The sequence below is a fragment of the Silurus meridionalis genome, chromosome 6, assembly GCF_014805685.1.
Source record: "Silurus meridionalis isolate SWU-2019-XX chromosome 6, ASM1480568v1, whole genome shotgun sequence".
Classification (NCBI taxonomy): Eukaryota; Metazoa; Chordata; class Actinopteri; order Siluriformes; family Siluridae; genus Silurus; species Silurus meridionalis.
Genome location: NC_060889.1, coordinates 14,581,098 through 14,607,948, shown reverse-complemented (window position 1 = coordinate 14,607,948; position 26,851 = coordinate 14,581,098). Strand labels below are relative to the sequence as shown.

The 26,851-nt window shown below is 37.4% G+C and overlaps 1 protein-coding gene across 1 annotated transcript; it reads right to left on the bottom strand.

Moving 5' to 3' along the window:
• Positions 1-770: 770 nt before the first annotated feature.
• ppp2r5b (protein phosphatase 2, regulatory subunit B', beta) lies at positions 771-26,829 on the bottom strand. The gene is made up of 13 exons (XM_046852198.1): positions 25,274-26,829; positions 14,669-14,865; positions 14,250-14,351; positions 12,229-12,321; positions 11,931-12,061; positions 8,939-8,998; positions 7,466-7,574; positions 4,984-5,037; positions 4,846-4,896; positions 4,647-4,766; positions 4,293-4,420; positions 2,828-2,929; positions 771-2,709 (listed from the first exon to the last, which is right to left on the bottom strand). Exons 1-13 carry the CDS (start codon positions 25,467-25,469, stop codon positions 2,541-2,543), a joined length of 1,512 nt encoding a protein of 503 aa, XP_046708154.1. The 5' UTR covers positions 25,470-26,829; the 3' UTR covers positions 771-2,540.
• Positions 26,830-26,851: the final 22 nt, after the last annotated feature.

The window sequence follows — 26,851 nt, the reverse complement described above, 5'->3', positions numbered from 1 at the left end:
TACCCAAAACAAAGTGATGATTTTATAGTAATTATTGCATTTATTATTTCTTTAACTGAAAATTTAAATTTAAAGAGGTACAAAAGTAACACGTTAAGGACTGGAAGCTCAATGGCATTGCTGTTCACATTTTAAAAAGCAAACCTAATATCAAAATCAAATTTTTAAAGTTTTTTATCAAACAGTTTATCAAATTAAGTTTTACTCTTGGCATCCATGTTTTTTCTTATTTATTGTAACGTTAAAAGATAAAGGACTAACAGGCTGAAAAGGCAGATTTATAGGACAGAAGATATTTATATTTTTAATATATTAAGACAGGACACAGTAGATGTACTTTCTAATGCAAAACATACTTTTCTAATGCGCGCCCTCTTGTGGACTCCAAAAGCAGTACAATATTAGTTGTCAAAGGTACTACCCGTTTTGTCAATCCGTTCTGCTTAGTTTGCGTTTGTAAATAAAAATACTAGGCTTGTAACGCAGAACATATAATGAAATGATGTGTGTAAAGCTCAACTAGGTGTCAAAATTCAGACTGTCAGTTTTAAAGACTCAGAAACCTCTTTAGGAATTGAAATTCAACGAAAAGTATTAGGCAACCTTTCAAAAACGCTTCTGTACACCTACCTCATGTTCTACCATTAATCTTTTTTTTCATATTGTTTGCTTTCTGCAGAGCAGGTGAGCAGTCATTCTGGTTTGTGTGTGTGCATTACGAATAATGACATATACCACTCATTTCTCAAGGTGAAGTACTTCAGCAGACATTTTCATGTTTATATCCCATACTTTATACAATCATATCCCAAATCCGTTGGTCCCCCAAAAATACATTGCTATATTTAAACACAAAACATCGATCAAGAGGACAGTGCAATTCTAGTTGAAGTGGTGCTACTTATGCGTCCAGTTCCAGTTTGTGTATTGCCTTCTCTCTCTAAAGAGTCTCTATTCTAGAGTCCCTTACTGACTCTGTCACATCTAAACCTTCTCATTGTAGGAGGTATGGAGGAAGAACTGCACCTTTTACAAAATCAATAACAAAATGAGCAATGATTTTTCTGCACTTTTCATGTTCTTTTTTCTTTCCAGAGGAAAACAGAGGAAGGTCATGGAATATGCTGGTACAGAAGAGCCAACATCCAGCAACAAAACATAGACAATCCATCCCAGACTTCAGGTACGCTTCAGCATACAGTCTTTTCCAGTCTTGTTCAGTATGTTTTTGCTCCAAGGGGGTCACAATATGAAATAAATATTAATAAAAAAATCAACAACCAGCATGTTATACAAAAATAAAAATCAAAACAATCAACAAAATATTAACCCCGTCTTCAAAACTGAGTGTACTGAAGTAGGCGATATGGTTTCCAAAGAAAACTGCTGACACACATTTAAAGTAGATGAGGATATTGCTAAAGTAATACATTTTGGATGGTTTTCCCTTCTTTTTTTTTTTTTAAGAAACCTCAGAAGAAGAATGGACTAGTGTAATGTTATGTCTTCACATCAGAACAAGTTTAGTCTAGCAGCATACTTTTGTCATGTTTAAGAGGTGCTACACTAGAATACCCCCACCAACACTATAATCGGACATAGATATTATATATTTTTTATATATTTATATATATTTATATATATATGTATATATAAAAACATCAGTCGAAGTAGCAATAGAAGTGTTACTTATAGAATAAGCTGTAATAAGAACATTATAACCATTACTTTTACAGAGTTATCTTCATCATAATTCTTCATAATCATCACTGTTTTTCAGCATGTCACTTCATCTTTTGGGAGTGTGGACATGACACTGGGACTGAGAAAGGTCCAGAGCAAGATTAGACCCGTTCCAGAGTTTAACCAATGACTGTGTGTGTGTGTGTGTGTGTGTGTGTGTGTGTGTGTGTGTGTGTTTATGTGACTCCAGCCCATTCATGTTTCCATGCATGTAGTGTGTGTCCTCTTTTGTGCTGCTTGTGTCTTCAGTCTGTGTAGGTGTGTGTACGCATGAATACATTTAGCATCATTGATAGGAAGAGAGAAACAGAAGGGAAGCAATGAAAGCGATAGATTGAGTAAGAAGCATTTAAGATATGTATCGAGACAGAGGAAATGAATAAAAGGCATGAAGAGTGAGAGGTACTCATCTTTTCTTTCTGCATCATTTACATCTCACTTCTACATGTGTGAGTATGAGAGTGGCTTGTATATCTACATATAGACAACCAGCTGTCGGTTTGTTCTCTGATTGTTCCAGCAATGTTGTCTGTCTGTATGTTGTGTGTGTGTGTGTGTGTGTGTGTGTGTGTGTGTGTGTGTGTGTGTGTGTGTGTGTGTGTGAATGTTGATCGGTGTGTGTTTTTTGTGTATGTTTTAAGAGGCGATGGCAATTTCCAGAGTAAAAACTGTCAGTAAAACAAAGTGTGTGTTATTATGTTCTCTGTTGATTTTTACATATTGGCTTGTGCATGTGTGTGTGTGTGTGTGTGTGTGTGTGTGTGTGTGTGTGTGTGTGTGTGTGTGTGTGGTATGTTCTAGGTGGCATTGCCAGCGCTGCTCTCTGGCTCGTTCTTGCTCAAATTCTCTCGGTCTTGCAGGTTCTTTTGGTTGCGACTTGCTTCCCCAAGACTTTGCAGCCTTCGCTCCTCCTGCTCCTCTAAACCCTTCCACAACTCAGCACGCTCCTTCTCCCTCTTCAGCTCCCTACAGAGAAAGCCATGGAAAGAGGATGAGGATAAACAGCAGTGAGGAAGTAGAGAAGGTCAGAAATTAGACATATTACTGGCATATGCAAATGAAGTGATGATCCCTACAAACTTACTTCTGTTTCTCCACCTTGTAGGAGGCAGTAAGGTCATCAAACAGCTTAGTATTCATCTCCATAAAGGTTTTCAAGACGTTGTAAATAAGTGACACAATAGTTCTGATAAAAAGAATGAAAAGAATCCTGTAAATTTTTCAATAATGACTCTTGCTATTTTTGACCATTATGATACACTATATTTCCAAAAGTATTGGGTCACCTGACCTTTCCTGCTGGTTCTTTTCCAAACTGTTACCACGAAGCTGGAAGCACTCAATTATATAATACATCTTTAGATGCTCTATAATAACATTTTGCAATCACTTTTCCAATAACTTGAAAAACCCAAACCTGTTCCAGTGTGGCAATGTCCCTGTGCACAAAGTGATCTCTTTTAAGATATGGTTTACATGCTTTAATGAGGAAGATCTCGAGTGGCCTGCTATAGAGCAGAGGAGTTTGGGACTAAATGTGGAATGCAATGCTCAAAAATCACACCATACTTATGACCAGGTGACCCAATACTTTTGCCAATATAGTGTATCTGTCCTTCACAATATATAACGAATCTTCCAGATGTTCATAAAAATGACTGGTGACTAAAACAAAAATGAGCTAAAAAAAACTAAAAAACTAAAATGAATCATTTGAATTTCAAAAACTATTTTTCTCAGGTCCTGTCTTAAACAAAACCTTTTCTTTCATCTTTCATGGTCCCTCATTACCCCACTCAGCCAGCAGGCCATCACCTCTGCTGCACTAGAAATATTTAGGTGTGAATAACCACATCTTTTATTTCAGATGACTGTCTAATGCTTATTATAAGAAACATTGCAATCCCGACAGTTTTTCTGCCGTCTAAGCACAATTAATTATTTAATACTTTAATTTACTGGTTGCACATATTTTTTTAAGCATGATTATTGATTATATTAAACATGTGCCTACAAACATAGTAAAACACTAATGTGATTTGGTAATAAACAAATACATTTTCCACTACAGTAGATCACACACACTAAAATAATATATTTGAGAAGCATCCGAACTTTAACGTCATTGATTTTGTTTATGTTAAATGCACACGACATTTTTTTGGATCATTGATTTGATTTATGTAGTTTTTGATTTGGTGTCCAGTGTATTTGAAAATGTGGAAGTGCAAGAACAGGATTAAGAAAATAAAACATTGTTTAATGTTTACACACGCTCTTCTATAAAAATGTAACTAATGGTTCAAAAATGTCAAATAATTTGTTTTTTATAATAAATATTTTTACATTTTGGCAAATTCACATATATTATCAGTTATTACATTTAGTGTATATGCACTGATAACTGTCTGGACAGTATAGTGATCATGGCATTTCAGTTTTATAGTCTCCACCAATTCCTAGAAATTGAATTTCATCCACCAAACACTGAAGAAAGCTTTTTTAAAATGTTCCTGCTTAAAGTCAAGGTTACTGTATGTGCCACTTACTGGTTCCAGTGCTCTTTGGAGACTCTGTAAAGCGTGCCAAAGACCAGTGGCAGGATGACCTGACAGTTCTCCTCGATCAGACTCAGAATATACTCATTATTCCAGAAATACAGAGCCCGCTCTGCAACCTGACACACACAGAGGCAGAGTTCAGAACCATAAGACAGGTAACACTTCCACTTTACCAGCTCTTAGCTCAGTTTGCTATAGAATACAGACTACATTTCCCATGAACACTGTAAACCAGATAAAAGTGAATACACTGCAGCTTTGTTAAAATGTGAGCTTAGATGGTGTTCTGTTAATGATCATTAGCATGAGCAGATGCTGGATCATAACTGTACATGGACAGACCTGGAAGTGGGGGCTGGAAATGCAGTTGGCGATCTGCTTAAAAAGTGGATCCTGCACACGAATGAACTGTGATGGCTCAATCACATCCAGAATCTCTTCAATCTCCCCCAGAAACATCACCTAAAACCAATCCAGAATTGAGCACCATTTATGTACCACAATGCCCATTTTCATCTACATTTATTAATGACTTTCTAACCTCTTTCTGAGTGCATGTTTTGGGCCAATATTTCAGCAATCCTCTGATGATCTGAAAATATATTAAATACACAAGATCTTAATAAAAGGTACAATGAGATAATTCCTGAATAGGTTATATTGTGTAGCAGGGACTTACATATTCTGTAACAGTAGCGTCTTTCTCCATAAACTGCACAACACAGTAGGCAAGCTAAGGAATAGGAAGTACAGAAAATAAGAAATCAATGAAAGGCTGATCTAAAAAAACATTGTATTGCTTCTACTTTACTAAAATCTCCATTCTTAATGAGGTTCGAAACAATCTGTAAGATTATATTAATCATTTAAGCACTATGCATGCTGAAACTAAATCTAAAAGTTTAAAAGCGTATCTACATTGAATAATCATTCATTTTTTTTGTCTTTCCTTGACTGTTTGATTCTTAAAGGAAGATGTATTACATTTGCTGTTCCATCATAGCGAAGTGCATGTTAGTCATAAGAAAAGAGATTGTGTCTCAGAAGAACTGATGTCATGTAGACTGTTTCTCTTGAGGGCGACAGAGAGCTTTTGAACAGTATAATTAACCCTCTTGGTCCCTGAGTCAGGCTCTCTTGCTACTTTCCCAACCCTTTTTTCCACACAAACTTAAATAATTCATGCTGTAATTACAAAATCAATTTCATCTACTTCATTTATTTAGCGTCATACTTTTTCCCCTTACCTTCAGCTTTCCTCGGAAGGATACAGTTGGACAGTGAGTATGTGTGTGTGTGTGTGTGTGTGTGTGTGTGTGTGTGTGTGTGTGCGTTTGATTTAATTGCATGTGTGGTGTGCACCTTCCCACGGACCAAATGGAGCCAGCAGTTACTGTAAGCAGTTCAAGAGTTGTCTCAATATAAACCACGACGTAAATGTCATCTTAAATGTGGATGTGTACCGTTTTGTTTGTTTTTTTGTCAAAAAATTAATTAGAATTTGTTCATCTTTTTACAGATTGAACCACATTTTCAGAGGAAGGACATTGTGGGTATGCATTGCCACACAAATGCAGAAGTGCTATGATTAAACCTCAGGGAAAATCTACCTAACCAGGACTTATTACTGTATTGCGCTAATATTGGAAGGTTGCATATTGCTGGAAGCGTGAGCTTCAGTACTTTCACTTTAGAAGCAGACTTTAACATTTGTAGTTTCGTATTAGCATTTTATGCATTCGTAAATTTGAAACAATTGATAGATTTCCAATAAACTAGCCCACTTTAGCCTATTTTTAAGATTTTAGGAGTTAAGTTAGCTGGGCTTTAATTATTTTCTTAGTACAAAGAAAGTCTTATTGTCTATGGTAATCTGCAGTAGATAGAGCTTAGCTTAAACAACTAGAATATTTTTGCAAAAGTAATATGTAGTTTTTATTTGTATAGACAACATATATATACACAGAGTATGTAAAAAAAAAAAAAGAAAAGGAGGCCAGAATATTTGTTTTTGAATGCTATAAAAAGGGAAATTGTAAATGATTTTATGAAAGGCTGTCAGTGTAGAAAATGTGGTGAGCTGAAATCTTACATAGAACAATAAAAAAATGCTCAGTCATTGCTCAGGCTAGCTGTCATTTGCTTGAAAAGGCACTTCCTTTTTTTTTTTAACAAGAAGTCTGTGAATTACTTGCAGCTTTCTGTTAATAAATGTTTGCTTTATCAGCTGCCATCTAACTCCACAATTAGATTAGATTAACAGCAACAAAGCTTGTTTCATGGTAGTAAGCTTATTTTATAAGTTCATCTTTTCCTTTTTACTGTCAGAAATGTCCTTTGTTGAGGTTTATAGTGATTCTGATAGTGATGTATTTATTTATGAACCTTAAGAACCCCTAGAATGTTACTAGGCTCCTTACTAGGATCCCACATTTCATAATATTTCACTGTGGATAAAAAAAATAGTTGGAACAAGTGCTAGGTATAAGTGCACTTACTGACAGACATGGTATAACATTCATCTCCCTGTCTATCTTTCCCTTACTGAGAATCCTTAGCCCTTAGTGTAGCTTTCTGCACACCGTTGTTGTATCTCATGGTGCACATGGTGTGTGTTTGTGCGTGCGTGTGTGTGTGCGTGTTTGTGATTGTGTGTGTGATTGTGTGGGTGTGTGCCCTGACTATTTAGGTAAGCCAGAAAGGAAACAACCTGTCTTGTCAAGATCCTCAAGACAATCGTGTTTGTATTAATGCTATGTGCTTCTTTTTTCAAATCTAATAATTTAACACCATTTCTTTGTGGTTACATTTAGGATCAGAATACAGATTAAGTAAAACTCAGATTGTTCTATAGATTCAATATATGACTAATCATGTCCTAATATGTTTCATGTGATATCACACTGCAGCCACACACACACACACACACAAACACACAAACACACAATCATGTGATTTTTCTGGCTTCCTTGCACAATGTAAATGTGGTTTAAGATGAAATTTGAATTCACCTAACTTTCCTGGAGAATAAACAGTTTTACAACTTTATAAAATAGACTTATGTACTTTCTAACAAAATGCTGATTGCCGTCTGACAGATAAGTGTTGCTGTGTGTGTGTGTGTGTGTGTGTGTGTGTGTGTGTGTGTGAAAAAAACTAACCTGTGCATGAAAGATGGACAGAGATTTGGCAGTGTGTAAGGGGATCAGGACCCTCACCAGAAACTGCTTATGTTCTGACTTCAGAGGCAAAGCAAAGCCATTAATGATACTGAAAGAGGAGAGGAGAGGAGAGGAGAGGAGAGGAGAGGAGAGGAGAAGTTAGAGACAAAGGAAGAAATGTAAAAAGATGCAAAAAAAGAGAAAAGAAATATAGGGGAATAGACAAATAAAAAGAGGAAATGATAGAACCGAACAGCAGTTTAGAGAGAAGACAGCAGACAGAGGGAAGTGGGTAGGAGGCAGAGGGAGGGAGATTAAACAGGATTAGTATCAGTAGACCTGATGATGCTCTGTACACACATATTTCGCCACGCTTCTGTTCAATAGCTAAATCTTAACAACCCCAACCCTTCTATTCCTTAGTTACTCATCTTGTACACAGATCGTTATGCACACACTTGTTTGCCAAATGATGTCCTCTTTTCCTCAATGTTTGAAAGCATTCTTCTTCTTTTATGTATTCACCACATAATATAAAGTGCCTCAGGCATTCTTTACCCTTGTTTACTTCATTTTTACTAGACTCTGTTTGCTCTCTCTCTTAACTTTTTTGACATTCATATATTCCTCCTCTCACTCCTTCCACTGAATCTTCTCATTCCCAGCACTCACATTTCCTTTGGGGAAGGGGAACATGGGAAGTGACAGAAAGGCTACTGTCAATCATTTCCCTGTCTTTCATTCTCATTCTCTCTTTCTGTTGCTCTCAGACGCAGTTGCTCTGTTATCAGAGCAAAAAGTGTGGGTGGCGGTAAAAATAGCACAAGCATCAACCTGAATGCAGCCCTCCATCCCTAGCCCCTCTCTGACTCATCCTATACCTCTCCTACTCTTCTCTCCATCTTCACCCCCTCATCTTTCACTCTGTCAGAAATTTCCTTTTGTTTTTGTTTCCCAGTATGCTTAGGGGGGGATTCAAAGTCACATTTTGTTTGCAATAAAACAAACCGTAGGAAAATGACACTGTAGACCCAAAAGACATGGCTCTAAATTGCATAGTAGCTCTTATTACAGAAAAGAACCACAAATAGTAAAGTGCTTTGAAGTGGAATGCTGATCGCACTAATGTTTAAACCCCTGCTAAGGGTCTGACTCACTGGCCCACACACTGCTCAAAGCAGCACTCAAGCAATTACCGGCATCCTTGGATTAGTTACTGCCACACTTCAAATATGCATAAAATTATATTTTGTTCCCATAGGATAGTAATACTCTATAATTTTATAAGATGCTATATTTAGGCCTTCCCACGAGTTCTGAATGAGCAGTGACTTTCCCATTTGAAAAGTCAACGATTTATCTCATTTTAATCAATTGTAAACAAACAATTGTAAACATAACCTAGTACCAGGGCCTTGTCATTTTAAACATGAAGGTCACATTTTATATATTATAGCTTTATTGCACATGTACCTTCCCAATATCTCCAGCAGTTCAGCCACTCCATTAAAGTGTTCAGTTTCATAAATGAACCTGTTAAGTTGAGAAATAGATTATATATCATAAGATTCAGAAATATATACAACTTTACTTAAGTATAAATTTCTTGGGCATGAGTCATTTATATATATATATATATATATATATATATATATATATATATATATATATATATATATATATATATACAGTACAGACCAAAAGTTTGGACACACCTTCTCATTCAAAGAGTTTTCTTTATTTTCATGACTATGAAAATTGTAGAGTCACACTGAAGGCATCAAAACTATGAATTAACACATGTGGAATTATATACATAACAAAAAAGTGTGAAACAACTGAAAATATGTTATATTGTAGGTTCTTCAAAGTAGCCACCTTTTGCTTAGATTACTGCTTTGCACACTCTTGGCATTCTCTTGATGCCTACTTTGAAGAACCTACAATATGACATTTTCAGTTCACTTTTTTGTTATGTATATAATTCCACATGTGTTAATTCATAGTTTTGATGCCTTCAGTGTGACTCTACAATTTTCATAGTCATGAAAATAAAAAAAAACTTTTGAATGAGCAGGTGTGTCCAAACTTTTGGTCTGTACTGTATATACAGTGGAACCCACTTATCTCGACCTCGGTTAACTCGACAATCCTATTAAGTCGACGTTTTTGAAGTGGAACTGCCAAATTCTTGCTTTGTCTAAGCATTTTTTATCGGTTATGTCGACCGCAGAAGAACTTGCGAAAGTGGCGGAAAAATCAAGTCTTACAGATGCTACAGGTGTTGTATTGTATACTGGTGAATCTCTGCTGTTAGTTAGTGCACATATGCCTTTTGTTGTTAAATGTTATGCGATGAACGGGAGGCGAAAGCCGCGCTTGGTAGGAGGAACAAGGGCAGGATCGGGGGAATCCGCGATGCGCTTTGGGAAGAAAAGCGCAGCCGGTGAGAGAGTGCCGGTGGGAAGACACGTACCGGGATACGCATGAGCGATAACAACGACCGCCGTATACCAATATATACCAACAATAACGGACGGTGAGAGTATGGAAGTTTAAACAGGAGCTGGTGATGATGCTAAACGAGCACCATATGTGCGCGATTGAAGCCGGGAGCTTCAGAGAAAGTGGCAGAGAAAACACCTGCCACGCCGAAGGGGGCCGAAGGGGGCGTGGCAGGTGGATTCCTGACAGTTAACAAATATGTACTGTATGTATTTTTATAGCATGCCTTCATCAAACAAATCGCGGCAACGCTGTTGTGTAAAAAACCACTCCAAAAACACGTGCATGCACATTCTCATTTATTAACGCACATCATGTACATAAAGAAATTTCAAGCACATTAATATATTGCCGCCATTTTGATTTTCGTTTATCTCGATCATCGATTATCTCGATGCTTTTTGGCAACCCCCTAGGACATCGACATAACCGAGTTCCACTGTATATATATATATATATATATATATATATATATATATATATATATATATATATATAAAAGGAAGACTCTAAGGCTCTATTTAAATATGTGGACACCTGACCATGACATCCAATTCTGCTTATGTACATGAACATTCTTTTTCAAGCTCATAGCATTTACATGTAATTAGCCCCACCTTTGCAAATCTTAACAAACTTAGCATCCACACTTGTGCAAAAGCTCTACAGATTTACAGTATTTCTCAGTTGCTTTGGAGCATCCCTAATATTTGCAAAGTGCATTCTCAAAACAATTTATACAAACAGCACAACACATTGGATTTCTTGCAAAGCCTTTTTTCAAAATACTTAGTTTTATGTGTGTCAAAGAACATAACATTGCCATCAGATTGACAAGTCCTTATGTCATGTTCGCAAACTAAATCCCCAAAATGTTTAGTCATGTTGTCAGTACAACAGTGCACAGTTTTAGTATTTCCTGATATAAACTACAATTTGTATTACAGTGATTAAAATTATTTGATTTATATTGATTGCAAGAGACTGGACAGGATTCACACTTTTACTGTACTGTGATAGTGTCTGTTTTTTTCTTGGTTGTTCATCTATTTTCAGAAATAGTAATTCTGTGTTTTGCTTTGTTGCCGAATGAAAGGTCAGAAGATTTGACCTATTTTAGAAAACTAGCTGATCATTGGTTGATCTGATGCCATTCACTCGCCTTCATTAGTGAAATACCAGATTCATCTGGACAATTATTAACTCAGGAAACATTTACCAAAAAAAGATCATAGAAATTTAAGCTTGAACAACTGGTTTAGCCATTTTGCATTCAATGACTTATGCAATGAATTGAAGCCAAGATGTTTTCGGGGGTTAAGACTATTCAGGTGAAACCAATATATTATATCTTTTTAAAATGGCATACTGATAATGTAGGAGACAGCAGACGATTGCACACAATCAATAAATGAACGTACCAAAGCATTTGCAATTTGATCAAAGCAAAGAGAATTGCTTTTATTATGTGCACAAGTGATTACTTGATGTGGAGATTAAACAAGTAGTTTGGAGAATTTCAATTCTGATCTGAGAAATGCTCAAAGGCAACTGAAAAAAAAAGCCTTGCTGTGCAAATTTAAATATTCAGCTACACAAACATTAGACAGGTCGAGCATGGATGCCAGGTAAGTTTGTCCCAAACGAGGTCAGAGCTCTGTGCAGGACAAGCAGGTTCTTCCTTCCCAACCTCAGCATAACATGCCTTTATCAACTTTCTAATCTAGATGATTGTGTGCCTCAAAACTTGTGGCAAAATTTTGGAGAAGGTGCACATATGGAGGTTCTTGTCAGGCATCCACATAAGTTTGTCCATATAATGTAATTCATAATGCAGCTTTTTCTAATGATCCAAACTATAAGAAAAATGTGATACCACTGTGTTACAGCTGAGATCTTGGCTTTATATCTTTTACTCCTTAAAGATCAGCAATACAAGGTATGTCTTTGTGCATCTTACCTGAGGAAGATGTTGTTGATCTGTTTCCGAATGTACGCTCTGAGGCCAAGCAGTTTGCCATAGACACGATGCAGTATGGTCTTCAGATATTCCCTCTCTCTGGGGTCTTCACTATCAAAGAGCTCCAGCAACTAAGCACACAACAAGGTATCCATAAAACTAGTCATCCCACATGCATATAGTCCACAGTCTATATAGTCCACTCAGTCATGAAGACAGAAAAAAATACAGTTTATGCTACCTGCAAACATGTATGGATGACATATCTCTGGGTTAGTTTCAGATTGAAATACTGTACCTGCAGAACAAATTTCTGATCCACATAACGTTTGGCCATGGAGGGTTGAAAATCAGGACTCTCCAAGAAGCGTAAGAAGAACTCATAGACCAGCTAGATAATGGGAAAAGATACAGTTTAGAAAAATACCTTTTTTAACGACAAGCACACCAACAACTGTTTTCATTCAATCAGTTTCATTCTAATCTTTTCTTGTCCCTCACTGGTCTTTTTCTTCTGGCCACTGGCACCCCTTCACCACCATTTCTCACATCCCTTTACCTTTTTTGATTGCATGTGCACAGAGATTGCCCTGATCTCCTTTGTATGCTGTAATCAGTGTTCTCATTGTTGGTCTCACTGACTCCACACCTTGATTCTGAGACTCTTAATTCGTGCAGTGCAATGAGCATTACTTTGTGTTTTAATGTTCAGTGCAATGACATTCGGTTTTCACTACACATCTCCACTCATGACAATCATGTCTACATTGGCATATGAAGTTGTGTGCATTATATATTATATATCTTGTTCTTCTTTCCGCTGCTCCAATTAGGGGTCATCGTAGTGGGTCATCCATCTCCATACCCCCCTGCCTCTTTCAAACCAGCTATCTGCATGTCTTCCCGCACCACATCCATAAACCTCCTCTTTGGTCTTCCTCTTTTCCTCCTTCCTGGCAGCTCCATCCTCAGCATTTTTCTACTGATGTACCCCATGTTCCTCCTCTGCACATGTTCAAACCATCTCAATCTCGCCTCCCTCACCTTGCCTCCAAAGCGTCCTACGTGCGCTGTACCTCTAATAAACTCATTTCTAATCCTGTCCATCCTCGTCACTCCCAACGAAAATCTTAACATCTTCAGCTCTGCTATTTCCAGCTCCACCTTCTGTCTTTTACTTACACACTCTCCATTACTTTGCCCTGTTGGTCCCAGGTTCTTTAACTTATCCACCTTCACCACCTTTTCTCCCTGCAAATGCATCACTCCACTGTCCTCCCTCTCATTCACACACGTGTACTCTGTCTTATTCCTACTGACTTTCATTCCCCTTCTCTCCAGCTGCACCTCCACCTCTCCAGGCTCTTCTCAACCTGCTCCCTACTCTCACCACAAATCACAACCACACACACACACACACACACACATATATATATATATATATATATATATATATATATATATATATATATATATATATATATATATATATATATATATGTGTGTGTGTGTGTGTGTGTGTGGTTAAGGTAGCAATTATAAATTATTGCTACATAGTTAATATAGCAACACCAGGAAATGTAAAAACACTTCAAAACCTTTCTTTAGAGACTGTTTACATCTTAACATGCTTACTCTCCACGGGTTTTATTACATGTTGAAATTACACGTTGCTGTTTTTGGTCAGGAGGAGGTCTGCCTGCTGTTTTTTCAGTGTACCTTTTCAGTGCTAACGGCTAACCTATCACTCCTATTTTGTTGTTGTTCATTTAAAGTACCTAATGATGTTACTTGATGATTTTAGCTTGTTGACACTAATCGCTCGTTTTCTACAGAATTCATACCTCTATTGTTTTTCCCCCTTTCCCAGCACATTCTCTTCCTTATTTAAGGTACTCATTCTTTTTCTGTGGTCTTAATGTTTTTTTTTCTATTTCTATACTACCATTCATTTTACTCTGATCATTACCTGAGTGAATGTATCCAAAGTATTTTTAAGTCCAATTCTAGTGAAAACACTGTACACATAATGTTAAGCGATTCCTACTTCCCACTTACTGACTTTTCTGCACTTTTGTGTACCAAATTCATGGATTCATAATTACATAATGGTTTCATAATTGCATAATGTAATTTTCAACAAAGCTGATACTTATTTCCATTAAAGTCCAGGCAGCATTTACCCATGACTTTCTCAAGAGCTTTGAGTAAGGGCTACTCAACTTTAGTAGGGCTAGAATGTAAAATCCTAAATACAATGGGCTTTACCAGTTCATTAGCTAATACAATCAGTTTTCAAGTTTGTGAGCTTGTGAGAACCTGTAAATGGGGCCAGGAGGCCTCCAGTGTGGGTTCATCCTCTTCTGGATCAAACTCTGGGTTCTCACTGGGTGGCAGAGTACGGAAAATGTTCACTGAGATCTAGAGATATGGGTGGAGCACAGACAATTTTTTCAATTTTAATAATTCACTGGAATATCCAACACAGGTCAATCTAACCAATATCTACCACACATATGAAATTTAAAAAAGATGACATACATAAAAAAAACACCAAGCAAACCACTTTTATGTTTTCATTCATATTTTAGCTCTACTCTACCTATACATGTTATTTACTAAGTAGAAGAAAAAAAGAAAATATAAAAAAATCACCCTATTTAAAATTCAAAACAACTTCATATTCATATTTCTCTCCTCAACTACAATCATAGGTTAGTTATACAATTCACTCGTACCATCTTGATGGCCTCAGGATATAGGGGCTCAATGAGGATGCCACGGCTGGTGGCCACACTCTCCACTAGCTCATTCAGTGCAGCACGCTTGATCTCCTTCCCCTTCAGGTCAGCAACGCAGTCCAGGAAGTCAAAGAGCACACAACACTGCTGCAGCTTCTTACAAAACAGATCATGCAACTCTGCTACTGGGGCATCTAACAGATAATGAAAAGAAAAGAAAAGACATATTACACAACTCTAATTATATACAGATGCTAACTGGCATATTCTGTAATTAAAAACACTTTGCTAGCATAGCACATTGTTTAGCAATCTATTGACAGTATACTTGGGAATGGTTTTAATGGTGACAAAAGAAAAGAAATGTGTACAAAGATAAAACGCATTTAAAACAAAACATACAGGGCTCCTGAGTGGTACAACAGAAAAGCATTCACCCCATTGCCATGAGATAACATGTTAGAATCCCAATGATTCAGGAGCCAATGGAGCAAAATTCCCAGTAATCTCTAGCTGAGCAAGTGTGGTGTGCTTTTTCTCCCCTGTCAATTACAGTACCATCAATGGGTATCTGTGAGCTAATGTATGAGAAAGAGTGTAGAAAGTGCTTTCCTCTGAGTGTGTTACTCTGCCCATTAAAGCTACATGAGCATCAGTTTGAAATTTGAAGGTTGATATTGCAACTGTATTAAATTTCTTAGCAGTAGCATGTGTTAGCCTTTTCCATCTCTGATTGGTAGCTCTTATCTGATAGCCAGCTGGCCTGCAGTTGGGAATTTATGAAATTGGAAGTAAAGAAATGTGTAGGGTTTGAGAAGAGGTAATGATCAGGCCAGTTTTGACTGGAAAAGAATCACATAGTTTGGGTATATGCACCCACTGAAAAACAGACCCTGACTATCAACTGTGACTAAAATGTTTTTACTAGTTAAAGTGATCCATACACAGACATAAAGGGTAGTTGTGTCTTTGACATAAACTGAGTAAATAATTGGAATGAAATAAAAATCATGTCAAGGATAAAACACAATGTGTTGTACTTTATAAGAAAATAATTAAAGACTGTGAAGTGCAATCCATAACCAAACATCAGTTTCAATTCCTATAAGTGCAAATCCCAAAAGGTTGTATTCATTTTTACAAAGTGCTCACACAGTAGACTCTTTCTATAAATGTTAAATAAACTTCTCGTTACGGTAAACCATATCAGTGATCATACATTTTGGCTTATTAGTATAATGTTTTATTTTTAGGTCCATAACCTAATATATATCGAAACACATTCCATAAGCCCATACAGCTATAGCCATTATACATAAACATACACGCTATCCATATCCCACTGCATCTATAATCCATAACCTCAACATACACAGCCAATTGTGTTTGTGCATATGTGTGTGGGGGGGATGGGGTGAGAAAGAGAAAAGGCGAGAGAGAGAGAGAGAGAGAGAGAGAGAGAGAGAGAGAGAGATGGAAACGAGAGTGCATGACTCTGCTAGAGACAAGAGCAGAAGAGCTGAATTCTCCAGGGGAAAAATGAGAGATGGGAGATGGGTATGGAGCTGAGGGATAGGAGAAGAGAAAGGTTTCACAATTCTCCCAACAAAACAAGAGAACATAATTTATATACAAAAGCAAATTAATATGTTAAATAAAGATGTATGATAACAACGGCTGTACAAAATTTGGTTGCAAAATGCACTCATTCACAGTGATGTTTAATGGTTATGGATGTTTAAATGGCGACGCCTCTGTGCAACAAGGCTGGCCATCTCTGAATTAAACACCCACTAATATCCGCATCTCAAAGCTGGAGCTAAATATAGTGCAGCCAATGAGCAAGGCATAGGAGGAGAGAGGGAGCAGTGTGTGTGTGTGTGTGTGTGTGTGTGTGTGTGTGTATGTGTGTGTGTGTGTGTGTGTGTGTGTGTGTGTGTGTGTGAGAGAGAGAGAGAGAGAGAGAGAAGAGACCAAGATAATAAAATGAGGGAAAAGGCTGTGGGGTGGAGAGCAACAGGGATGATGTCATCCCTTTACCAGACCTCGCTCCTCCACCACTTCCACCACTCAACCCTCCCTCTATCACTCCCTTTATGCACATCTTCTCTCTCCTTTCTCTCTCTCTCTCTCTCTCTCTCTCTCTTTCATTAAATAACTGTTAAAGTGTTTGGGTGGCTGCTGAGCTGTTGCTCTATTTTCAGGGCTACCAAACCCGCCTTGTTCCTTATTGGTGAGCGTGAGTGTGAGCACAGCAGCACTAAAGCTAAAAAGTTTTCTCTTTTTACCTTTCAGCAAATCATTATAACAATGTTTTTAAGTAAAAAAAAAGGAAATGTAGTTTAGTCTGTTTTATACAAAAATGTGCTTCATTTCTTCAACAATAATAATAATAATAATAAAAAGGAAACTTTTTGCAAACGTAAATCTAGGTACGTTTCATAATGCATAATATATTTATGAGAACGAATAACACAACAAACCAAAATCTTGATGATTTTTATTTGGTTCATAAATCTATTAAAAAGGCTGCAATCATTTTTTGCAAGATTTATTACACTACAATATCCTGACATCAGATAAGTGTCCAACAGAACACAAAGAAAATATTGTCGGATTGTGATTTGTGTTATTAAATTGTTCAAAAACCACAACTGATCTTTTTAGTTTACAAGTTCCCATGCCCCAAAATGGGATGCAGCTTATCAGCTTTAAACTATTCTTACTAGACATCTCCCGACATTTTCCGCCTCAGATTAAATTCCCCAAACACTTATCTCCCCCTCTCCATTTTCTCTCTGTTCTCCTGCTCTTTCCTTCATACTCTATCATTGCTCTTATTGATTTGAGGAGACCAATGAAAGAGCAAACCTTCTGTCTTCAAGTAACCCTACACCATTCTACCCAGCTGGCTCTATATGGACATTCAAACACAGAAAAAACACACACTTATGCACAAAGAGCTCTACAGTATGCACTGCAGATTGATTGCTTATTCATATATATATATATATATATATATATATATATATATATATATATATATATATATATTTCAAATAAAAAAATTTTAAGAGGTGTAATTATTTCCCACCCATTCATTGACACTTCAAATCACCCAATTAGAAGGACCAAATATTTAACCGAAATTGACTTGAAACCAGAAGTTATGACTCCATGACTCTATTCAGCAGTCAAGACCAAAGTACAAGTTCTGAGTGGCTTATTGAGAAAGAACGCTCTGCTTCAGGCTACAGGGGCTATTTACAGAAACACACTCACTCACGAGGAACAGCTAAAGCCAAGTCACTGTTGGAGACTAGTTGGGAATAATAACAATAATACCAGTACACACAGGGCTTAATTTAATCAGATTTCTGTTAAAGGCCACTTACTGGCTTTGAAATTTTATTTTCTTTATCCTATAAAAGAAGTGGTTTATTGTGTTGACTGTCTTTGGCTTGATATCTCCTATCATTGATTTAAACTGTCTGGATCATGACTGTAGGTGTCTTCATTTATCTTATGTGTATACAAAATAGATGGATGTTTAGTGTCAAAGGAGAAATGTATTAATAGTAGCATAGTTTACAAAAAAATTGACTTATTTATACAGGATGTGGTATTATGTGATATTTGTATTGCAATTAATAATTGCATATATGATATAGCATTGTAAAATTGGTTTAAAAACCATGATCACTTAATATATTGCTTTTTTCTATTTCCAAACTACATTTGGACTCTTTTAGCTGGGGTTGCAATTTTATTTTTCATGATTGATACAATCATGATCTGTTGACGACTAACCCCAATATTGCTTGGCAGTCAGATTGTCTCTCTTTTCATCTTTAGCATTTTACTACATTTTACTTCAGAAACAGATTTCTGTATAGCAAATATAAACTGAATGTAACATTATGATTATTATCTGTGAATAAGGCCGTCAAGGACATATCATGATGACTGTTCATCTGCTTACCTAGTCCTAGTTACAATCATTAATCTTTAAATCTTAAGTTAAACACAAATTTAGTGGTGTCTGACATGGCAAAAATATATTATTATGAAATGTAACAGGCTCAAAGTTTAATTCAACCTGTACAAAATTAAATTAGCATTTATATTTGATCCAATAGATAGATAGATAGATAGATAGATAGATAGATAGATAGATAGATAGATAGATAGATAGATAGATAGATAGATAGATAGATAGATAGATAGATAGATAGATAGATAGATGATTAAAAATGCTATTTTATGTATACAGTACTGTACTGTATTAACATTTTACTTTGTTTTATAATTAATAATTTTATTTTTATTAATACATTTCATTATTTCAACATAAAACTCAACATAAAAGTTTTTTGGTTTATCGTGCTATCCACGAGAGACCGGGAAAACCAGCTAAACAAATTAGTTGTGTGGCAAATGCAATTCCACAATAAACCGTGGGCATGAGATTTGGTAAAGTGGGGGATTACTGTACTCATATAAGAATACTCAATATTAAGGTTATGTTTGCCTTCCTTCAAACATTGTTGTAAAAGAGCAAATTTGTGTAGCCTTATTTTCCGGATGCATATATTTGCCATAGTTTATTAAGGAGCTGAAGAAATTAATTCTAAGCTGCTATTTACAGAACTCAAATCCTTTGATTTGAACCAATCATTTTATTGTTAATTTCAATCTATAGTGTATTGAGGCTCACCATGAGTTCCAGTAATTCAAATATTTGATGACATTGTTTGAATGAGTGTAAAGCAGCAGTGGCACTGCCTTTCAAGCCCTGATGAAGTTCAATAATAGATGTGATCAATGTCCAAACTGGTTGGAACATGAAAATCTGTGACAGCCACTTAAAGTGCATTGGCTATACAGCATTGCAAAGCCATTAGCTTTGCACAAAGCATGCTTCAAAGGCTATGGCTATTCATCACCTTCCGATGATGCTGCACAACCGAAAGAGTGAAGTGAACTGATATGGCCACAGAACAAACACCCCACTGGGAAAAAAGGTAAGATCCCTCATTGTGTTGTGGTGGCAGGAAAAGAAATGCAGTCTGACGGTAAAATGTAATACATGCTGGTTTACCCACCCAGTACAATCCAGCAAAAGGGCTGGGCTCTTTCACAATGTTCCAGTTTCACTGATGATCTTATGTGCATGTTTTATTAGCACAGTAGACCTGTGCAAAGGCTTTAGGCTTTTGCCACCTCATTAGTAGTATCAACTATCAACTAACAGTTAGTATCAACTAACAAAGCTTTACTGCATACAGCCCCAATATAGAATAGCTGATATACTGATCTGCAAAACATATGATACACTGGCAAATGTAAATGTATGTTAGGCAGCTATTTGGCACACAGGACCACACAGCATTAAATGATTGACTCCTTCTGTCTGAGGTATGAACAAAGCACATGGTGCAACAGATTGCCTTTAGGCACTCATGTGCACCAGCATATTATTCCCGCAGAGTTGGATTTCCAAGACCATTACAGCCGATGCAGGTAGCTTCACAAGAGACAGCACAATGACCAAGTCTCTAAAGCATGAGATACTGAAAGTGCCAGGAGACCTTGGCATCATTTATGAAATTACGCATTCGTCCAAGGGATAGTTCTCCCTTCTGCACATGAAACATTGCCATTTATATCACGTTTCAGTTACTATTCGACACCATTTCCACAAGATATACATCACAGTTTTACTGTTAGACACCTCCACAAATAGGAGTCCTCCCCAAAAAGCTGTGATACCCAAGCCAGCTGCCTTTAATGAAGTGCTATCACTGCTACAAAATTAAGCAACAGCCCTGGTAAATGCCTAGACTAGTCAGCCTGAGCACGTTCCTCTGAAGATTTTTTTTTTTATTCCAATTATTTTAAAATTGCTCCTATTCTGTATGCTACACATACCAAATGTGATGTGATGTAAAGCAAACATGTAAACAAGAATGTAAACAAGCATGATTGGCCTGTAACCGTTCATCTGTAGGATGTGTATATCCACATTGTAGTTGCTGTGGAGCACAAATGATTCCGCCTCTTTCACATAATCAAAGTGACACAACAAGCAGTGACAGCCCGAACAGCAAGACACTACTCCTGATCTTGCATGTGGAAGTTCTAGGATTATACCGACTACAAGAACAGTCATTTGACACATGGACAGACTATGCAATCAGTGCAACTAAACTTTTGTGCCATTTAAGACTTTTCGATAAAAACAGAGCTGTCTCAAATAAAAATATAGCCAGAACATTGTGAGTGGTCACACACCAGCCATGTGCCAGTGTTGTTTACAAGAACAAGTATTTCAACCCTGAGGCAATTATTTAATTTAAGACTCCACCTGATAGTTATTGTCTTCAGTGTTCTCTCTGGGAAAAGAGAAATGGTAGCAAAAGATTTTGCATCAGTCATCAGACAGCACAAAATTATCATAAAGAGGCTCCACTGTCTAAAGACTGGTAAGCCTACTGAGTAAAAGGTTGTACTGCTCAAGCATGATTGAACACAGGTTAGAAAATTCTATTTTTTGCCATTTGGTGTGTGCTATGGTTAACTCCAGAACAGGACAAGTGTCAGTTGAGAACAGTTGTGATACAAGAGCATAGAGTTAAGTGTCTAACATTGGTAGATCCTACAGAAAGAATGTTGCCTCATTGCATTGTGATATGTCATGAAGTTTTTACTCATTTACTCCAGTTTTCAAGACCTTTATCCTCAATAGAGTACAATACCAGCACTATGGTTGATGACAGATGATAAATGTTCAGAAGAACAGTAAAGGACAGTGAAGAACAGCAGCATCATTCAAGTGATTTTCATCCTATTTAGGATGCTTCATTTTCTGTAAACTACAGTATCAGTACAGTTCAGTGCCGCCTGTTACTGTCTGGAGAAATGCACCATCAGGATGTGTTACGAACCCTTGTGATTCATTCTAAACATGGCTTTCACTATGCCAAATGGGATCAGTCCTAGTGGTAACCAAAAGAAGGTACAACAGCAGGTTACATACGGTATCTCACAAAAGTGAGTACACCCCTCTCATTTCAGCAACCATTTTAGTATATCTTATCAAGGGACAATACTAGAGAAATGAAACTTGGAGATATTTTAGAGTAGTCAATGTGCAGCTTGTATAGCAGATTTACTGTCCTCTGAAAATAACACAACATACAGCCATTACTGTCAAAATAGTTGGCAACAAAAGTAAATACACACAAAGTGATAGCAGCTGTTCGTCGTTTAACCATGCAAAGTCACATGTCTTGTCAGTGTGCAGTGTCTAGAAAATGTGGCAACACCCTGGTAAAGAGTACCAAGAAAAAAGTGTCTCGCCTACAGTCACGCATGGTTGTGGTAGCATCATGGTCTGATGCTGTATTAATGCTGCTGGTACTGGGGAACTGGATTCCAACATGTACTGTGACATTTTGAAGCAGAACATGATGCCCTCCCTTCAGAAACTGGGACAAACTGCAGTTTTCCAACATAATAACGACCCAAAACACACCGCCAAGATGACAACTGCCTTGCTGAAGGTGATGGAGTGGCCAAGTGTGTCTAAAAACCTTAACCCTATTGAGCACCTGTGGGGCATCCTTAAGTAGAAGGTGGAGAAGCACCATGTGTCTAACATCCAGCAGCTATGTCACAAACAGGATCCCAGCAACAACGTGCAGCTCTGTTGATTTTCATGCCCAGGAGGATTAAGGCAGTGCTGCATAACAATGGTGCTCACACAAATTACTGACACTTTGAACACAGTTTTGACATGGTCACAGGGTGTATTCACTTTTAGATAAGCCCCCTGATGCCTGGTAATTGGGGAATGTTCCACATTTTTAACTTTTTGTTTAAAAAAGTGGTTATTCTATATTAAGTATATATGTGTATTGTCATATATATATGAAAAAAAATGTCTGTACATATTCTTAATAAATATGTGTTTTTTTATGACTCAACCAGTCAAATGCTTGACTCACCACTGTATTATCGGTCTAACATAACATCAAGCATGGGTCATTTGTGTTGTTGTAACTTCCTGCATGTTATTCACCTTTCAAATAATCTTTGTTGGTTAAAAAGAAAGTTGGAGATTATATGCATGTCTTTACTCCTCCACTCTCCAAAAACATTATCTTGGCCTTAGCAAGCTGCACTAACTGAGATGTAGTGATGTAGTGTGCTGTGACATGTAGATCTATAATACAGGTAATGTTCGTTTGGACATCAGTTTGTGTATTTGTGTGTGAGGATGTGTGTGATATGAGTTTTAAACCTTTTCACCATGTGGGTAATCCTCTCACTGCCATGAATTCGGTGAAAACTGAACTTGTTACCAATCTGAGGCCCAGTGACTTGAATTCTATGCTGTAGGATACTGAACATGACAAAGTTGACAGTAACAATTTATAAAAAATAGCAGTCAAAATTTCTATGCTGTTTAAATGTAAACTCTTTTTTTTGTGTGGCCCTTTTATATAGCTGTTTGCTAAGCTAATATTAAGTCTCTAAAATTTGGCAGGAGATGTCAAACACTACTGGCTATTGGAGAAATCAATCAAATCCTTCAACATGCTCCTTCTATGACTTACTGTTTCAAAAGGATAAAATCCTTATCAGAACGAAACCACAACCCTAGCATTCAATGGGCATTAAAAGAATGTTATCAGTAAAAGATACAATGCTCACAAATGCAATAAGTGAATGAGAATGATTCTAATAATCCCATGATTTCCAATCGCTTTGTACAACAGCAAATGCCTATAAACCATGATTTCAGATTTAAACAAAAAAAACATGGTAAATGCCTTTGCTCACAGTACGTGCTGTTACTGTTGTTCACACTTTAGTGCAGAACTGCTGAAATGCAGCTGTTGGACTGCAACATTATGGTTTGGTCATAAAGCTGCAACAGTACCTGAAGCATACCGAGAAGGAGACACTGGAGTCCTAGATTCCAGAAAAACAATGGGAAAAAAGATATATAATCTTTTGTATTTTACCTATAAATAGTAAGTATGCAATTCTAGTCAGTGTGTCAAGAAAAAAATAAGGAAAACTATAATGACTTGCCATGCTTACTCTGGATATAAAGTGGCCACAACAGATTCATTGAAGTGTTCAGCGTAAATGTTTGCACAGGTTATTGTTAATGTTAAAAGCACAGTCATGGATTGCATTGAGAACATTATACGATTGACATACAACACCAAAACCATTGTGCAGTGGAGAGCACGAAGGTTAAGTGAATTTTTAGTCAGATATAATTAATGAAAGACTAGAAGTACAATAGAGTTCTGTTAAAGCATCTCTTGCTTAGAGTATCTTAGTCTGTGCGACTACAATTCTGGATTAGGATGAGAAAGAAGGACAGCGGGTGCTGTCTGAACCTTGATGGTCACATATATTGGCAACAATTTTACATCTGCATTTTTACCTTGCCAAATTCTGCTGCCCTAGAAATAAAACTTCAAGGAAATCCCAAATGAATCCTAGGAGAATCATAAAGCTGATATGTGAATCACGAATATCTTGTGAGTGTCTAAATGAAAAGAACAAAGTTTGAGTCATATTTGAGATCATTGCAAAGGAGACATCTTTCTTATAAGCGATGGTAAGAAATAAACTGACTTTGGATTACATCTGGCCATGATTTGGTGAGTCATCAAGAAATATGTTCAATATCCTGTGGTGGAGGATGCTATCTTCTGTTTCATAACACTACAAGTGTACCTAAGCTATGTTTCTTAGCAGCTTGAGTTGTCAATGTGATAAGATGATACAGATGACTTAGAGTGATTGAATGTGGGATTTATAGGTTTTAAACTGAAACCCAGTGATTTTGTGTGTCTTTCACTATTCTTTCATTGTAGCTCTTGAAATGAATCATTTGATGTCTAAATCTTTTTTTATATAATGTATGAAAAAATATGTGTGTACTGCATCCTGGACATAAATAATGAGTCAACAAATAGTGACTACATACAAGAGCAAAAGAATATTGAGATTATTTTCATGTTTTATGTGGCCCTGCACCAACACATTGCCTTTTAATGCTGACTGATAAATCTTCCCTCGATTAGTACTAAAATCTTGTTCAAAATATTGTAACAAATGTAAATTTACGCTCAGGAGTAATGGATAGTTTCCAGCCTAAACTTTTCAGAGTCCTGAAAATCAAATGTGCATGAATGGATGCGTTAGAACAGTTAACGTGCTGAAGCCATGAAATATGCTTTGATCAGGTCATCATATTTCTGTAATGGATACATCATATAAGAATGGATACTCATACTTTAGAAGATTTGGTCACCTATAGGGTTTTGACCGGATGTGTATAATCATAAAATATTTACATTTTAAGTAGATGTTACAGGCCTAAACATTTTAGTTGGTTTTATTAATTGAACACACCTAGGTTTCTTTTGATCCAATAATACTTTACAGTCCTGCACTTTAGACTTTTACCATCCATATCTCTTAATGGACTGAGGAACTTAAATGATGTTCATGGAAGGAACTCTGTAATAGACCGTATGCCAGGAGGCATAGTCCCAGGAGCCTGTTACCTACCTTTGAGAAGAGGCAGAGCTGTGAGCTCCACCTGCGAGCTCTGGTAACGGAACTGCGACGAGCTGTGTGACCTTCTCTGGCGGGCCCTGCGCATGGAGCGGCGTGGAAAGCCATCCACCTTCTCAGCACTGGGCACAGAGAAGGCCGCTGTGGGCGAGGATGGACTCGACGGAGGAAGCTTGGTGGGCTGATCCATGGGTGCGAGCCTGACAGAAGCCTGGTGTCCGTAATGGAGGCAAACTGTTCCTTGGTGCCTTGTACAAAACAGCAACACGGACACACACACAAAAAGAATATGACCAGAACTAAGCAAGAAATAGAAAAGGGCTTAGTCAGGATGAGGATAGAATGATAAGTGCTGGATTTAGTGGATCCCTGTGTTTTTTTTTTTAAATAAGCCCCCTAAAAGGACACTGCCTTTAAAATAAGCACATCTCCCAGACAACGAGCGATGAGGAAATCTATAGCTATCTACTTATAGAAATATGGGGGTGCACAGACACATCCAGCGCTACTATAATGAATGCGCTGCCGTATTGGCGTCATTGGTAAGTCATCAGCATGGATTCTGGTCTTTATTCTAATATTTATAGGATCGACAGATCAGCTTAGAAATCGTCACTGGATGAAGAATACAATAAAGATGCGATCAACATGCCGGGTTTTTTTTTTGTCTGTTTTTCTTGAATCAATGTCGTCCCATGTTGGAGGTCTGGAAAAATAGGTGTGGAAATATAAATCCGAGATAGAAATAGAAATCAGATGCCTCGTCCATACAGAATAAATTGCATCAGTTATTGGTATGATGTCCTGCCAAGCCAGGTGCTGATTCTGTGGCTTAATTTGTAGGCCAGTGGTTCGGTCTCAGAAGCCTGAAGGTGTTTCTGCTCGGTTTATCGAGGGATGGTGAGTGTGATCCGGATCAGCGCTGGTGTCCGCACAGGGAGATTGAGAATTCGCTCTGCAGGGCGGAGAATGGCGACTTCACACCCGCGGACATGTGTGCATCAGCAACGGCAACCGCGCTGTCACAGCGACCCTTTTCTTTCTCTCTTGTCTTTCTCCAAAAACCAAAAAAAAAAAATGTAAATAATCAGCGGAATCTGGATGGCAGAAAATTAAAATCCGCGCTCGAGTCTTTTGATGTGTCCGGTTTCCTCGCGCTCCGTCTCTTGATGCCTGAGCGCGCGCAGGTGCTGCAATGGAGATGGAGGCTAAAAGCTACCACACTGCGGATGACGCTCGCCTCCCGTCTCTACTGGCTTATTTATTTAATTATTTATTTACTCACATGCGCTTGCGCTATCGACCTTAAAAACGTTTGTAGTTTGTTGTTTTTTATTTATTAAATTTTTCGTTATCCTTCCCTCGCGCGCGTTTTACGCACCAATCTGACCAGCACCGACGTCGATTTATTGTCTTCCCCCCAACTACAGTTTCTTTAAAATAAATCCGAGATCATGATCATCCATTTGTCTGGAAGGCGAGAGCCTAGTCGTTGTCTGTGTCTCCTTCCTCTAAGCCCTCTTCTTCCAGTCTCTCTCTCTCTCTCTCTCTCTCTCTCTCTCTCATTAAAGC